General features: G+C 29.7%; 1 protein-coding gene across 3 annotated transcripts in view; it reads left to right on the top strand.

The window, feature by feature from the left end:
• The window catches only part of LOC107449163 (EGFR adapter protein), a 198,626-nt gene that overhangs the window by 153,854 nt on the left and 27,978 nt on the right, over window positions 1-16,794 (top strand). For all 3 annotated transcript variants that reach the window (XM_043039495.2, XM_043039494.2, XM_071182391.1), the window contains one exon: window positions 15,458-16,380. In XM_043039495.2, coding sequence (XP_042895429.1) covers window positions 16,098-16,380 — 283 coding nt within the window. In that variant the 5' untranslated portion in view covers window positions 15,458-16,097. The remainder of the gene's footprint in view (window positions 1-15,457; window positions 16,381-16,794) is intronic.

Here is a 16,794-nt window from a genome sequence, read left to right as displayed (position 1 = left end):
TAATTGAAAAAAAAAATTCTCATAGCAATGCGTAAGGTCTTTTCTTCACTAGTCAATAATAAGGTTTAAAAAAGTTCTTCACAAACTTCAATATTTTAAAAAATCAAGAAAGACAGAATTCATATTCGTTTTCTTTCTCACGGAGAAATCTCCTTTTGTCCCCCACCATTCTCTTTAAGACATTCTCACGCTTTGAAGCATTCCAAAAAGCGGATTTCTCAGGACATCCACGGGATCTCTCAGAAATACTTCGTGCAGAAACACACAACGGGAGAAAAAAAAAGGAAAAGATTGGGGACTCTTTTGTGCAGGAAACAGGGCAAATATTTTAAAATTTCCGTATCGTTGAAATCTATAATTAGGTATGAGTATTTCACTTCTCCAAGCAAAACTGACGAAATCTTTCGAATTTTTCTACATGGGAGGTTTTATCTCTGCTGATAAATTTTACGAATTTCAGCTTTTATTGCAGCTGAGGATTATATGTTTGCGTATTACGTAAAAAAAAATTTTTTTTTTTCGGAAATGTACGAAAAACACTGATACGTAAAAATGATAAGTAATAAGTTTAAGATCCTTATCGCTTACTGCCTTCATGAAAAAAGTTTACGCATGTATCTATATATAAAATGAAAACTAAGTGATTCTTTGAAAGTATGGATACTTTTGACGAAATAAATTTAAAAAATTTTAACATCATTGGTTGAATTGAAATGCAATAAAAAATGTCTTTAATTTTAAATATTTCAGTTAAAATGTGTTAAATTTAAAACTTTATATTATGATATTTAATGTCTATAAATATGACCTCGGAATGTTATTCATAATACATATTCATTGTAATATATACAGGGTGATTCTAAAAAGATGGGCAAAATTTTATGAAGTGATAGTACACACCCAGCAAAGGTGCTGGCGCATTTGGAAAGTTGTTTGATGCAAATGTAAAAGCTCCATTCCTGTTGTGAGTTACTGCGCTGCGTTACTTGTCGCCAAGCTTTCGGCCGCTGCAGGGAAAGTTCTTGATATGCCTGGTGTTTCAGAATGTTCGCCTATCTTTTCTTCACCGTTGTACTGCGTGCATAATAGCCGCTGCCGGCCATTGTTTTGAATACTTATTGTAATCACATGCCATTAAATTTGCTTTTATAACTTAACTTCATCGTTCTTTGTGTGTGTTTTTGCCTCATATAAGAACATAAACTTTGATGCCCACTAGCGGTTTTGCGTTTTGTTTTCGACTATGCATTCTTTGATAAAACTTGTTTGCTTGGGTGTGTACTATCACTTCCTAAAATTTTGCCCATCTTTTTAGAATCACCCTGTATATGAAATTATTTCTATATCCTGTAAATAAAGGGCTTAATATTAACATTATGCATGGAGAGAAAAAATGGCCTTACTAAATAATGACATTTCTAATTTTTCTTTAAAAAAAAATTTCTTTTGGTTAATAAAATCAAAATGTACGGTATTCATTTGGTAGTTTCTTCGTTCGTATGGTAACGGTTTACCAAAACTTCTGGTATTCAAAACAAAGCTCTTATTACCACACATTTAGTAAAAAATGCAAAACGGACAAGTAAATTTTACCGAATAAATAGTTTTCATGCCATGCTTTAAAGTATCATGATAACATTATCAAATTTCTAGACATTTCCCAAATTTTATCACATATTATAAAACAATATTTAATACTTATTCTTATCAAAATCATTGCCAAAAATGAAGCACTTTTGTGAAAACAACCAAGAATTTCGGTGTTCCCGTAGAGCCAGAAACACGATAATTTTTACCATATTCTGATAATTTGACCATAATTTTTTTCACTGTGCGATAATCCAAATTCCACTTTTCATATAACCAATAAGATATTTCTGAATATTGCGGCGATATTTAGTGGAAATCCCGGAAGCCCCATACTCTACTGACTTTTCCAAGCAAAAATTTTCCTTGTGTCCGAAACATGAAAATTTGCTAAAAGAACAAGTTTTGAGGTTAGTAATAAAGAAATTTTCAACACTGGAATTGGAGAGTTTATTTAAAAAGAATTTTAAAAGTTTTTTTTTCAACTTGTACAGGCGAGTAAAAATGTAAAAGTTACGTAGAAATTTTTTTAGAAGTATATTACAGGGCTATGTAATTCACACTATATTTTCCAAAGTGATTAAATTAATCAGTAAAATAAATATCCGTCTCTTACAGTTAAATTTGTATTTCTTATTATGCATAGCCTATTGATTTCCCTTTTAATAGATATTCGTAAAATATGCATTAAGAATAAACATTAAGAATAAACATTGTGACTACATGAGCTAATGAGTATAATATTGCAACTAACTTTATCAATAATAGTGTTTAAAATTCAATACACACTGAAGAAAAAAAATTTTGGTCAAAACTATTAGAATATGGTAGAATTTACCGTGTTTCTGGCACTGTGGGAACACCAAAAAATTTTATAATTTTTACCAAGAGCCTTGCTACCAATTTTGTAAAAATGAACAATAAAATATGGTTTTATGTGATAAAATTTGGCAAACGCAATAAAAATTTGGTAATTTTATCATGCTACCTTAGAGCCTAGCATTAAAACTATTTATTCGATTAAATTAAATTTTTAGTTTGTATTTTTTATAAAATGTGTAGGAATAACTATAATTTTGACAACCAGATATCTGGTAAACCGTTGTCATTTGAACGGAAAAATTTCCAAAAGAATTGAACCGTAGAACCGTTTATTCGATTAAATTAAATTTTTAGTTTTGTATTTTTTACGAAATGTGTAGATAACTATTACGAAATGTGTGAATAACTATAATTTTGACAACCAGATATCTGGTAAACCGTTGTCTTCTGAACGGAAAAATTACCAAAAGAATGGAACCGTATAAGAACCGTATATTTTGTTTTTATTCCAGAATTATACGGTATTTTTTACCAAAAACATCATTACTATTCAGAACAGTAGTTTTACCAGAATTTTTTCCCGTGCATCCATAGAATAAAATCATTTTCTCTATATCTATAGAAACTGCACGTATATCTGAAAAGTCATCCATATATCTTTAGAATCAACTATAGAAACTGCACGCATGTCCGAAAAATCATCTATATATCTTAAGAATCAACTATAGAAACTGCACGCATGTCTGAAAAATCATCTATATATATTTAGAATCAACTATAAAAACTGCACGCATGTCTGAAAAATCATCTATATATCTTTCGAATCAACTATAGAAACTGCACGCATGTCTGAAAAATTATCCATGTATCTTAAGAATCAACTATAGAAACTTCACGCATGTCTGAAACATCATCTATATAACTTTAGAATCAACTATAGAAATTGCAGCATTTTCAAAAAGCTCGAATTCAAATATTTTATAACACAATCATTTTCATTCGTCAATATTATATTTCATACCGGAAAAAAAAAACGCATTTTTTCAGCTCGGAAACTTGATAGTATTCAACTAATTGCAATTTTTCTGCCCATCTAATTAAAATGAAAAATAAAACTCCATATTTTAAAAAGAAATTTATATTTTTTTTCTGTTGTTTTCTAATTAGAGCAAAAATAGAAATGATTAAATGATGCTTGTTCATCCATGTCGAAACAAAATAATTGTTTTACTAAGGCAGCTTTGTCCGAATTTAAAAAGAATATTGTAGGGGTGGACCATCTTCTAAAACTGAATGATGCGCATCTGTTCTGTTGTTTCATTTCCCTTAATTATTGTTCGAGAAAGAAAAGGACACCAAATGAGGAACATAATTTTAATTATCTCGTAAAATATGAAACTTTGAAAAGTTATTTTAAAAATTAATATGAAGGAATACATTACAAAATAATGAACACTTCATAAAAAAACATAAACTCCTCTCGTTTGTAATAAAAATACCCCCTTCAAAACATTTGCTGATATTAATTGCTGCATTGTATTGTTTACAGCAAATTGAATTTAAATTGAATAACGAAACATAGTGAGTTTTTTTTTTCGGGTTACAATTAATTAAATTAAAACTCTTCTTTCGCATTGTTCTCTCGCAAAACAAAAATCTTCGTAATTTAATCATTAATTTAATTCGTAAAGTAACCATTTTGAAGGAATTTATTTTTTAGAGGTTTTTTTTGTTTTATTTTGCTTTCATTAGCCACCGAATTCCTAATTTAGGAACTACTAGTATCATGCTATTGGATAAACATAAAATATAATTGCTATCCTTGTGTACTGCAGAATTAATTTGTGATAAATTATTGAAAGCGTCGGATTCATTTATATTATGACGATGTTATTAAATTAATGTTTTTCGTAGAAGGCGAAATATGATTATTTCATTTGTATAATTCGTTTTTTGAGGCAACTATACTAAGATTGTAAGATTTACCAAAATTAGATTTAATCATTTTTAGCTTATACATTTATTTGTCAATTGTTTAATTTATTTATTTCATATAGAGGTTTATTAATGAACGTAAGTTTCTAAAAATGGGAGTACAAACTAAATACTTTCTGTTACCCATAGCCATCAGTAAATAGTTATTACGGCTCGGCACTGAACCGTGATAGCCCAGTTCACCAAGGCACTGAGCTCATTGTGGAGCACTGGTTTAATTCCTCGATGGCGGTTTAAGCTCATCTAAGTTCAGTTCTATAGGTGCCAGCTCTTTAGAGAAGTAAAGATAGTAGATGCGCAATGCTTGACACATTGCCACCATCGTGGCACTGGTCAAAAAATCGTGGCCTTTACCTCCTTGGTCCCTTGACTTCGTACAGGCTGTCGCTTTACTTTACTTTTACGAAGTTCGAACCTAATGTATTAAAATTTGAAGCTAGTTTAAGACAATTAACTCCCAACAGAACATTGACAGTAAACTTTCAACATCATTTCATGCCAACCAACAGTTGTGCAATTAGTACTTGCGCAATCAACCAATCAACTATGTGCACTTGATAATAGTGCATACTGTTAAAAGTTTTAAAACACGATGTACTATAATGAAGCGTAAATTTCTGTGAACTTAATACAAAATCCAAAAAACACTGTCGTACTCTACCGCGCAAATAATTCCTTATTAAGAGTGATCAACTGATACTACGGTTAAACATGGCCGAAAACATAATTCAATCGAACACCTTATTGAGGTTGCAGTAAATTTTATCTTTTGAGAAAATTTCAATGAATGGTACAAATAAGTTAAAACTAAAGAAACAATATGAAAGTTGAGAAATTAGAAATTTGCGTCCTTAATTTCAAAACTTAATACGGCATGTATTGTTTCTTTCGTACTAGACCAAACTATCAAAAAAGGAATGAACCAGATAAAACTTAATGAAAAAATATATTTAAATTGTTAATTTCTTCTCGTAAGAAGCCTAACCTATTTTCCCATAGTTCGCAATTAAATAAAATTCAGTTATTGAACAAAATGATAATTTAGTTTATACATATAAAATCATTAGTTGGGAATTAAAGATTGGTACAATACATCATTACATTTTTTGCCATGCATCGTTACTTTTCTTCCTTTTGCTTGTATTAGGTAGGATCTTAAAATCTAATTTTAGTCCCTTTTCTCACTATCTAGAGCAATCAAATCTTTGATGGAACTCCGTGTCTATTCAGAATGCAATTTTTTCCGTATCTCTACAAGCAGAATTTATTGCTTTTTCTTCAAATAAATTTTCTCGTCAATAAAAAGTTCGAATTTTTTCCTAGTATCCAGAGGGCTGAAAGTCTTATGACTGACGATAATAGTAGCGATATTTTCCTGATCACTACAAGTAAAATATCTATCACCATTTTATCATCAAATAAAACGTCATTAAATAGTTATTAAATTAAAATCACCAAATAGAACGTTATTTTATCATTGAAATTTCGCCCACTTTTTTAACTTGCTCGAGTGCTTAAATTTCAGCTGGAGCCTCTGTGCCTGATGACAATATAAGTAGTAATTGTTTCCTAAATGATGTTAGAAAAATCCTATAAAGTAGAGAAAAGAGAAGAAAATGAAAATAACTTCATAAACTAGCCGATAATACTATAATTTTATCGAATAATCTGACATTTATTAAGCATAATGAAGTTACAATTATGCAATATATTAATTCCTTTTACAACAAATTCAGCGGAGTAATATCTCATCATTAAATACCAGTAAATGTGAATGCATAGAAAGAATAGAATATATCACAATCTCAAGAGTCAAAACGCAAATATTTTTAAAATCTCAAAGCAATACTAATCCTTAAATGCAAAGAAGCCATGAGCTAAACGACAAAACAATAATTTAATAAAACACTTAAACAGTGATTAAAGAGTTACGAAAGAACCTAGCGAAGTTATTAAATTATTATTACCGTCATTCGGGGTTTGTGCAGCGGGGGCTACTTTGTGCAAATTCGAATTTGGCATTTTTCAAGTGCTNAACCATTAACATACTTAAACCATAAAAGATAAATAAATTATACATTTTGGAAAGCAAATTAAAAATAAAACCAAATTTTTTAAATTAAAAAAAGCTGAATTAACAATTCCATCAACTTCTGTGTAGTTTGGGAGTCAAGAAGATTATATGTTTACCGCTATTATTTACCGCTATTACTATTATTCTCATTTTTTTTAAAACTTTATAATACATTACACAAAACTAAAACCATAACTTAAATTTCATTTTCAAAAAATTAAAATAAAATTTTTTAAACACTAAGCTCTAATTTTATTTAAATTTAGAAGAAAATGGCTGGTTGTAGTTCATTTACGTCGCACTAGAGCTGCACAATGGGCTATTGGCGACGGTCTGGGAAACATCCCTGATCCTGGGAAACTTAATAAACTAACCGATAATACTATAATTTTATGGAATAATCAAGCAATCTGACATTTATTATGCATAATGAAGTTACAATTCTGCAATATATTTATCCCTTTCACAACAAATTCAATGGAGTAATAACTCGTCATTAAATACCAGTAAATTTGAATGCATTGAAAGAATATATCACAATCTCAAGAGACAAAACGCAAATATTTTTAAAATCTCAAAGCAATACTAATCCTTAAATGCCAAGAAGCCATAAGCTAAATGACAAAACAATAATTTAATAAAACACTTAAACTATACTATACTATACTATACTATACTAAACTGTACTATACTATACTAAATACTATACTATACTATACTATACTATACTATACTATACTATAATATATTATACTATACTATACTATACTAAATACTGTACTGTACTATACAAAATAATATACTATAATATACTATACTATGCTATATTATATTATACTATACTATACTATACTAAATACTATGCTATATTATACTAAATACTATACTATACTATACAATACAATACTAAATAACTATACTATACTATATTTAAGAAGTTACGAATTAACCTAACGAAGTTGTTAAATTATTATTATAATTATTACTGAAAGGAATTATAAAATATATTAATTCTTTTCATTACAATTCCAGGTAAAAAATAACCAACCATTGAAGCACCAAAAGTTTAAATTAAAAGTATTTATCTCAATCTTTAGTGGTCAAAACAGGGAAACTCAGAGCAAGACTTAAAGAACATTTTAGATCTGAGAGTTAGAGGGAAAATAGTAACTACTACAAAAGTCTTATTTTGACATAAAACTTTAATTGTAGTTATTGTAGTTGTAGTTCATTTACGTCTCGCTAGAGCTGCACAACTAGCTATTGGTGACGGTCAGGGAAACATCCCTGAGAATGATCTGAAGACATGCCATCATAATTTTGATCCTCTGCAGAGGGGATGGCACCCCCGCTTCGGTAGCCCGACGATCTGCACGCGTAGTCGAGCACTTTACGGTAGAATAGTATAACGAGGATGGCAGGGATAGCCTGGTCGGTAGGGCGCTGGGTCCATATCCGAGAGTTCGTGGGTTCGAACCCCGCCGATCGAAGACTCCCCGTGGTAGTAAAGTTACTGATGCACGTTAAATCTGTCGAGTCGCAAAAATCCTCCATGTTCCCATAATAAATCAATACCTCTGGGGGTACTGGATTGGAGATCGATCGTTCTCTGATTCAGGTCAAAATTACGATCTGTGGATGAATGAATGGATGTATGAATGGGTCCGCCCTATAAACGGATATGACATTTGGTGTGGCAGAAGTCGAATTCTTGGCCATAGACGGCGCCACTAGAAAACAAGACAATCGCACCCCCTCTGACTAAGCAGGCATACGTCAATAACAACAACAGTATAACGAAGATCCATACCGCACACCCTCAGTCCCTTCGTAGACTGATCCAAATGTTCACCCCTCCGCACACTGACCGCAGCCTGTGGTGCTTGACTTCGGTGATCTGCTAGGAACTGTGTCTTAACGATCAGTTTACTGCGGGATCATAAAACTTTAAAGTTCTAAAACCAATACAACTTAGGAAACTTAACTTAAAGCTAACTTAAGAAAGCCATAAACTAAACATCTTAACAATAATTAAATAACGATATTTAACAAAATTGATATTTATCATGCATAACGAAGTTAGCGTTATGCAATAAATTAATTCCCACCACAACAATTTCAGACGAATAATAACTTGCCATTAAATCTCCACAAGTTTGAATGCTTGAAATGAAAAGTATTCATCACAATCAGAGAAAGAGGAGTTTACTTCGGATCTGAGACGGGAAACTCTCACAATCATGGAAGTCTATTCATGGAAAACATGAGATAAATCATGAACGGTGAAAAGGCAGACTAAGTAGCCACTCTATGGGTAGAAACGTGTCAAAATCACATGGGAAACACCCGGTTAGATAGACAATTGCAATGTCTAGTCAAAGCATATTTTGAATAAAGCACTGATATTATCACTAAAATTGTTGCATCTAATGGGGTTTGTGTAGAAACAGAACGTGCCCAAAGGGATACTTGAATCGATTTAAATCTTTGAGGTTATTTTAATAAAATGAAAGTTTTGAATGAAAATCTGTATCAAGTATCAAGTTTAGCTGGCACGGAACATATCTAGTATTACAAAGTACCAAATATATCAAACAGTAAATTTATCTAAACATTTAGGAACTTTAGCATTAATTATTTAATGTAAATTAATTCAAATATATAAATGAATCAACTTACAAACTTGTAAAAGTATTAAATGTAAACTAACAATTAAAATTTGACATTAGAAAGCTAAATAAAATTTCCAAAACTTGCAATAAAATTTTAAAACTTTTCTATAGAGTTTACAAAACTGTATATATTAAAAACTGTACATGTTACCAATGTATGAAACGCCGCCATTCTTTGAAATGCCTAGTCATTGTTTAGTATGTTTGGCATGTGAGAATTATTATGTATTATGTCTAATCTTCGTATAGAATGCTATACAGTCTATAGAATTTGCAAATATTCTTTAGGCAAAGTATGAAATATTAGAATTTTTATATACTTTGCCAAGTTATTGTGTAGAATGCCAATAAATTTTTCATTAGACATTCTATAGAATGCTAAGTCAAGAATACCTGGCATTTCAAGACAAAATATGAAATAGCAAAATAATTATATATACTTTGTTTAGACATTCTATCGAATACCTATAGATTTTTCATTGTACATTCTATAGAATGCTAAGTAAAGAATGCCTAGAATTTTGTAGTAAAAACGAGAATTATTATATATACTTTGTCTAGACAATATATGAAATGCCTATAAAGTTTTCATTTCATTAATCATTCTGTAGAAAGCCTGCTCAATGTATGTATATTAGTCATTTGAATATTAGTCAATATTTTTTCGGTCGGTTTTAGGGATTCTATAGAATGCCAGATTCCATACATTTTTGGTAATGTTTATTATACAGCTGATATTATTCTTTAGCTGAATAATATTTAATGCATCTCATAGTATAATGTGTTTTAGAAGGTTTTGAATTTTTTAACTAATTTTGCTTTAGGCATTATTATTGGTGCATAAAAATACCAAAACAAATGAACAGAATTTTTTTTATTATTATGCTAGAATTTCAGTAGTTATTAAAATCGCAGTAAGCAGCAAAAAATGTATTCAAATCAGCATTTTTACATTTAATGCATTTTAAGATATCATATCATATCAATGATATTTAAACATTTTATTCAGAACTCAATGTAGGGTTAGATAGCATTTCTTAGAAATGTCCTTATCCTATACATCTTGAATTAATTTTTGCTGCATAAAACAGAACATTCAAAGTATTAAATTTGTAGAAACAAACAAGTTTCTCCAAAGACAAAAAAAAAATGTTCAGCATAAAACAATTTCCTTTCAAAATGACAAAAAACACTCAACTGATAAGGAACCTGGCTGCAAATTTATTCAATTACTCTGCTGTTCGTTTGGCTAATCTTATTTTTTTGCGGAAACGAGTCTGTTTTCTTTACAAAACCTATTTACCCTTTTAGTCTACTTTTATGACTAGAAATGAGATTACCGCTTTTTACATACGTAACAAAAACCATTAAATAAGGATAAATTATAATTTATCTTTTTAGTTAACTTTTATCTAGGAACAATTAAATTTATTTTTAAATGCTCTAATGTTATTTTTTTCCCTTTTTGCTTTTTATAATCTGAAATAAATTGTTAAAGGCATTGTCCGCTTTAAATATAAGTTACTAATGGTATAGTAACATTTTGTAGCACACTCTTAGAAAAATCATAGCAACCTTAAACCAAAATTTCAGTATCTTATACCCTATACCAGGGATGGCGAACCAATGGCACGCGTGCCATTTTTGGCACACAACACAATATTTTGGGCACTCCACCGATCACAATTTTTGTTGCACTATGAAGCATATGTAACAATTAAATTAAAATTCACAAAAAATACACAAAACAATAAACAATCATTAATAAAAAATTAAAAATTAATGATAAAAAAAACAATTAATAACCATAAAAAACAAGCTAACAATAAATAACTAGCAAAAAAAATTAACAGTCTTGCTTAAACCAACATCCTACAACCTAATATAAGTTATTTGTCATCTAATCTGCAACAACAGAAGTCTACTTGAAAGTTGAATTACGCGTATAACTGAGATATTGCAAAATGTATTTCTTTTTTAATGTAAATAAAGAGTTTTAAGTTGATAGTATTTAGTATTATTATTTTCCCAATGATCACGAAGTCAAATTATTTGACGGCACGTCTATGACCTCATTACGCAATTTTTTAGAGAAAATGGCACGTTGGTGTATAAAGGTTCGCCACCCCTGCCCTATACTGTGCATTAAGTACACAGTCATTTCACTGAATACTATAGTTTATTGAATATTATTTCACCATACTAATTCTACTATTCCACTACAGTATGATATTCCACTATAGTATACTATGCTATTATCCTAAATTTACTATACTACTGAATACTGTTTTATTATAGTCTTCCCTTTTCTATTCCATTTTAGTCTGTCATATATTATTCCTTTATACTAATTCTACTATACTAATGAATACTATTCCACTATATTTTAATGTATTCTATTCCGTTATACTCTACCGTATACTATTCCATTATACTAATTCTACTATGCTACCAAAATTTTGGTATCTTGTACCATATACGGTGCATTAAGTACAGAGTCATTCCACTGAATACTGTTGTCTATCGAATACTATTCCACTATACTAATTATATTATACTATTCCACTATAGTCTATAGTCTATCGTATACTATTCTATTATGCTAAATATACTATATTATTGAATACTATTCCACTATAATGTACCTTATTGTTTATCACAAATAATTAGTTGACTAACCGTTTAAATTGCATAAAAGACACATTGATATTAATTTAATAATCTTTTGATTTTTCCGATATCCGAAAAAAAGTGAATTTTTCTTTTGAAAAAATCAGGAATTTTATTCTTATGTATACAAAATCACTTTATTTTTTGCAGAAAGTTAAATATCCCGTCCTTCTTCTTTAATTAATATTTTTTTAGAATAAAGAATTTCTTGTCAATATTTTTTCGTCAATTAAGGTTCTTTTGTAAGCTTAAATTAAAATCATAGTAAAAAAAATCAATGAGTTGTTTACTTTGCAAATACTGTAAGAATATCAGATCCAAACATTTCTCCCAAGTTTACATAAAAAGAAGTTTATTCATCTTGATTACGCTAAGATTAAAAGTATTGAAATAAAAAGTTTTTAAAAAAGTAAATTCCTTTATGTAAAAATAATCAAGGAGCTGAATTTCTTAAATTTAAAAACATGAATTCCTCTTTTATTTTTTCCTTTACACACTCTTTTTCATATTTCTTGGTTGCTTTCAATCTATTATTATTAAATGTATCATCATTATTATTCATATTTAATTATTCTTAATTAAATGTTTTAACTTTAGAATGCCAAATAACATCACTCAAACTGTATTTACAAATAAAAAATATCCGTAAATCATAGTAATAACATTATCACTGAATAATATCACTATGGCAATAACTTTAACGCAAAATTTGTTTTAAAAATTTTTTTTTCAAAATTTGTGTTATGGAAATAACTTTAACGGTAACTAATACTGCCCAATCTATCACAAGCACTGGGTATTTTTCAAAAAACTGCCATAATCGGTCTAACACAATCACAACCACTGCGAATTTCTCAAAACACAGATTATCTCGTGACTGTGTTACCACAACACCACTGCGAATTTTTCAAAACACAGATTATCTCCTGATTGGTCTATAACAACCACTGCGAATTTTTGAAAACAGCGATTATCTCATGACTGTGGTATCACAACCACGGCGAATTTTTCAAAACAGCGATTATCTCATGACTGTGGTATCACAAACACTGCGAATTTTTCAAAACAGCTATTATCTCATGACTGTGGTATCACAGCCATTGCGAATTTTTGAAAACAGCGATTATCTCATGACTGTGGCATCACAACCACACAGATTTTTTCGAAACAGCGATTATCTCATGACTGTGGTATCACAACCACCGCGAATTTTTCAAAACAAAGATTATCTCCTGATTGGTCAATCACAACCATTGCGAATTTTTCAAAACAGCGATTATCTCATAATAGAAAAATTCTATCATGGTGCAGCACTTGATGGAACTTTTTTTTTCTTAGTATAAAAAGAAACTTTAAGAATAAGAAAAATATAACATTTTTTGTATTGACGCTAATATATACCTAAAATAATGAAGTATTGCAATAAAATACACCAAAAACTTTCAAACTTCGTTTTATAAGTAAACTAAAAAGGATAAATAATTTTATTTTTGTTATAAATAAGAAACATAGGGAGTTCAACTTAGGCACAAAACTTCTATGACCGCCGAACGTACTTCGAATGGTTTTTTATTTTAGGTCTCACAAAAATAAAATTATTTTCTCCTTTTAAGCCCACTTGAAAAACATAATTTTCGAAATTGTTAATTTATATTTTTAAGTTGTTTTCAATATTTTTAATAAATTCTGCTAGTAGCGATCAGAAGACAAATAAACCTTGTCTTATTATCAAGCGCAGGAGAGCAGTTTAAATTTGAACCCTCTAGCTAAAACCAGTCAGAATTTTGAGAGGAGACAAAATAATAATAGGTTTTGCTAGTAGTGGTCGGGAGACAATTGAAATTTGTATTGTGGGCATAAAAGTCCTGTTGAAATTCGTAAAATACTGAAAAATTAGACAGAAATTATATTAACAATAAATTTCACTTTTAGATCAAAATGATAATAACTAGAATCAGGAGACGATAGGAGCTTTTAGTGTCATCAGTCATAAATGTGCAAGTGGAATTTAAGCATTCTAGCTAGTCAGACAGTGGTCGAAGTTTTGATTGCAAGACATCACCTTCAAATATACGACAGCGAGATAGCAAAATAAGCCTGATTAATAATTAGTAAAATAAGCAAAGTAAAATAAAAGTGATATAAGAGCTTTCTAACAATTTAAATTGTGTTTAGTGGTTCTTTGAACAATACTTTTAATACAGTGCTTGGGCACTATAACTTCTTAAATTTTCAACCAAATTACTTTATATTTGACAAAATTTATGTTACTAATTTCATATTCTTTTTTACTGCTTTTTTTTACATTCAACATCTTACGTTGCTCATTGAATCACTTAAAAGTTACATTTTATTTAATTAAATGATAAACTCAAACCCTTATAAAGGACTGATTTTATCATTCAACTAATTAAGCACGAAAATTAAATGAAAACATTTTTATACAAAATGATAACTATTTTATTTCTATACATACTGTTAAGTTTTTATCAAATCGCAAAAGAAATAAACGTATTTAAAACTAGTATTAAAAAACTTTCAAAAACATGTCATTTAAAGATTGCCGTACGTGCACTAATGCACAAAAAACGCTATACCTTTCTAATTTAGGCGAATTTTAATTTACGATTTCAAAACAATTTATGGTGTTTTTAGTATATATGTAAACAATAACTATCTCGAGCTTCTTTACTGCGCTAGTTCCGGTTAGAAAGTTTGTAGCTGCTTACTGCAGCTTATTCTGCTAGGCGATATTTTCAAACGGATAATTTTGTTTTTAATAAAAGAAGTAAATTAGATAATTTCTGAGCTCAAATCTGCTGTATTTCATAAGATATTAATATTAAGTAATTCTGGTGAGTTTGAAGTGAAAATTTGCTTTGGTTATTTAGTGATGTCTTGTTAAAAAAAAAAAAAAAGGTAATATGGCTGCTAGATTTTGGAAAACTCGCTTTTTTGGCAGTCCTAATTTGGCCTTTTTCCATTTGTCTATTACTGTTTGTTCTTGTTGCAAGTTGTGCACACGTCAGTATTAGCATGTTGTTCGAGCAGCAAGATTAAGTTTATAAATTAAAATTCAGGTTTAAATTTAAAGTTGGCATATATTATTGAAAATGTAAGAAGTGTTTTTTAACGTTCTTTTTTCAAATGCTAGGTTTACATATTTATTATTAATCGAACCACTTGTTACTTCTACTTAACACTACTATTTCACAATTAATGTTAAAATTATATACCCTTTATAATTTTAGCATTAATAAAATAATATCAGTGTACTGTCTTTTCACTATTTTTCTTATTATATAACGACATCTTTATTAGTTATTTACGTTGTATTTAGACTTAGAATTCATTGCAAACGCAAGTAATAAATAAATAAAATTAAATAACATAATACGATTTTCTACAAAATGAAGACAATTGTGAACGCCGCTAGGCTTCAGAAAAAAAGACTGTTTCTTTAATAAAGCGGGATTCGTTACAGTTCAAACTTTAATTATACTTTTCGGTTCATGTATCACATTTTTTCATTCACTGCATACATCAACCTGTTTAGGTTTGATTCATCAAACATTTTTTATGTCTTTATATCTTTTCTTATTATGAAAGATTTTTATATCATTATTTTTTCTTTCAGATATATAATCCAGAATCACCAAGGTCAATGAATAAACTACTAAAAACAAGAAACAAAATAGAATGATATCCACTTTTCACATTTCAGTGAAAAGAATATGCATTTTTCTCACAAACGCTTATCCAGAATATTCAAAATCTAACCATTTTTGAAAAAGATGTCAAAATCTCTTGATTATTTAGAACTTTGATTAAAATAATAACATATTGATCAATGTCACATCTAGTCTTAAAGTTTTGATAACCCTTGATTTGTGATACTTACTTTAATGTTTGCTTACGTCAGATCTTAACTTTTTAGGATCGTGTTTTCTAATCATAACTCTTAACATAAGAATTATAACTATCATTTTTATTTACAGTCTACTAGTGCTACCTACTAGTTGTGAGTCTGTTGATCAAAATCTAACAATATTTAATTCCTAATTTCTAGAATCTATACTAAAAGAAGGATTCTTAATTTCGATGTGCTGATAAAAATTCGCCAAGGCAATTCTCTAGTAATTTTATTTGTGTTCCATTACAATTTGATAACATAACGTCATAAAAATAGGCTATAAAATAGCCCATATTCATAATAAACGTACTCCATAAATTGAGATATCCCAGCGAGTCAGAAGCATAATTGTGATGGAAGTGCCATGAATGGTGAGAGAGGCTTAACTCTGGACTCAGCCATGAACGGACACTCTAGCATGACAGGCACTCTGACGGATTACAAGGGTTCCAGACCCAACAACCTCCATCCGGGAGACAGGAAGTTTCCGGATCAGGAGAGGGCGAACTTGTGGAGTCCCTGCAGTAATTGCAGCAGCGACGAGAATAACTCGCCAACTGCCCTTAACACTTTCAATTGGGACAAGCCAGCCCTCGAAGACAAAAGCGTGGATTTCGGATGGTCCTTGAGGAATGACAAAGGAAATGGTAATCATAATGTCTTTCTCATCTCATTCTAATATGGATTTTAAATTAATGGTTGGTGTTTAAGTCATTGTTAAAGGTCTCTTACAGACAAAAGGGAGATTCTATTTCATCCATGCTAACCTAAGAAGAATTATAAAAAACCGTTTCCTTATTTATTTCAGTAAATAAATAATATTTTGAAGTTTTTTTTTTATTTCATTAATTTTCTTAAAGAAATGTGTTCGATTGAATTTAGTTTCAAAATTTTACATTTTAATGTTATAAGCATTTTTAAAACACGACTGGGCTCCACCCCCCCTGTTCGCTAACGCTCCCCAACCCCCAAAGATTGCTTTGCAATCTTATATGGTTTGCTTTCACAAACCATACTTTGCTCACTGTAAGTTAAACCCATTCAGATTTTATAACCGTCGT

The sequence above is a fragment of the Parasteatoda tepidariorum genome, chromosome 1, assembly GCF_043381705.1.
Source record: "Parasteatoda tepidariorum isolate YZ-2023 chromosome 1, CAS_Ptep_4.0, whole genome shotgun sequence".
Taxonomy (NCBI): domain Eukaryota; kingdom Metazoa; phylum Arthropoda; class Arachnida; order Araneae; family Theridiidae; genus Parasteatoda; species Parasteatoda tepidariorum.
Note: the sequence above shows the minus strand (reverse complement) of the source record. Positions and strands in the feature narration are given on the sequence as shown.